At 58.3% G+C, this 977-nt stretch overlaps 1 protein-coding gene across 1 annotated transcript in view; it reads left to right on the top strand.

Moving 5' to 3' along the window:
- Positions 1-977, top strand: part of EMH_0055530 (uncharacterized protein) — a gene marked incomplete at both ends in the record, with an annotated part of 2,867 nt that overhangs the window by 357 nt on the left and 1,533 nt on the right. The window contains 2 exons of the mRNA XM_038022022.1: positions 3-669; positions 926-977. Coding sequence (XP_037877876.1) covers positions 3-669; positions 926-977 — 719 coding nt within the window. The remainder of the gene's footprint in view (positions 1-2; positions 670-925) is intronic.

The raw sequence follows: 977 nt of genomic DNA, 5'->3' as shown, positions 1-977 counted from the left end.
AGCAGCAGCAGCAGCAGCAGCAGCAGCAGCAGCAGCAGCAGCAGCAGCAGCAGCAGCAGCAGCAGATATAACAAAGCTAAAAGAACAGCTTATAGAAATCGTGGCTGCTGCTGTTTTGTCTGTCCCTTAGAAGGAGACACAGCAGACGTTGATGCGGGAATAGCAACCCCAGCAGCAGCAGCAGCAGCAGCAGCAGCAGCAGCAGCAGCAGCAGCAGCAGCAGCAACGCCAGCAGCAGCAGCAACGCCAGCAGCTAGGAGCAGCAACCAAAGACAGCGGATGACGCCCACGCACTTGCAGCCGCCTTCTCCTACCCTGGGTACATCGAAGCTAACTCAGATGCAGCAGCAGCAGCAGCAGCAGCAGCAGCAACAGCAGCAGCAGCAGCAGCAGCAGCAGCAGCAGAAAGGTGGAGCAGCAGCAGATGAGCAGCAGCTGCTGCTGCCAATCCCCGCAAGGCGTTCTCTTCCTTTCCTGCAGTCATCCCATTGCGGCTGGCCTAGACAGGTCCCGCTGCTGCAGCAGCAGCAGCAGCAGCAGCAGCAACAGCAGCAGCAGCAGCAGCAGCAGCAAGAGACAGCAGCAGCAGATGATGTCGTCAACACCCCCGGGTCTCCGACCAGAGGCATAGCGAAGCATGTCTCCTTTGGAAGCCCCCTTGTCGTCCAGGTAGCAGCAGCAGCAGCAGCAGCAGCAGCAGTAGCAGCAGCAGCAGCAGCAGCAGCAGCAGCAGCAGTAGCAGCAGCAGCAGCATGTATAGAGTAAACCATTGTGATATCCTGCAGACATCACCAGCTAGCCACACTGTGGTTTTGAACAGCACAGCAGCTGCAGCAGCAACTGCAGCAGCAGCAACTGCAGCAGCAGCAGCAGCAGCAGCAGCAGCAGCAGCAGCACATGCATGCGTATGTCTTTGTGTGTTCAGGTGTATGAGTATGCTTCCCCTGAAGGGTCTGGGGCGATGAGCAGCAGCAGCA

Source organism: Eimeria mitis, genomic scaffold (assembly GCF_000499745.2).
Source record: "Eimeria mitis Houghton genomic scaffold, Emh_scaff2558, whole genome shotgun sequence".
In the NCBI taxonomy this organism is placed as follows: Eukaryota; Apicomplexa; class Conoidasida; order Eucoccidiorida; family Eimeriidae; genus Eimeria; species Eimeria mitis.
This window is presented reverse-complemented; position numbering and strand designations above follow the sequence as displayed.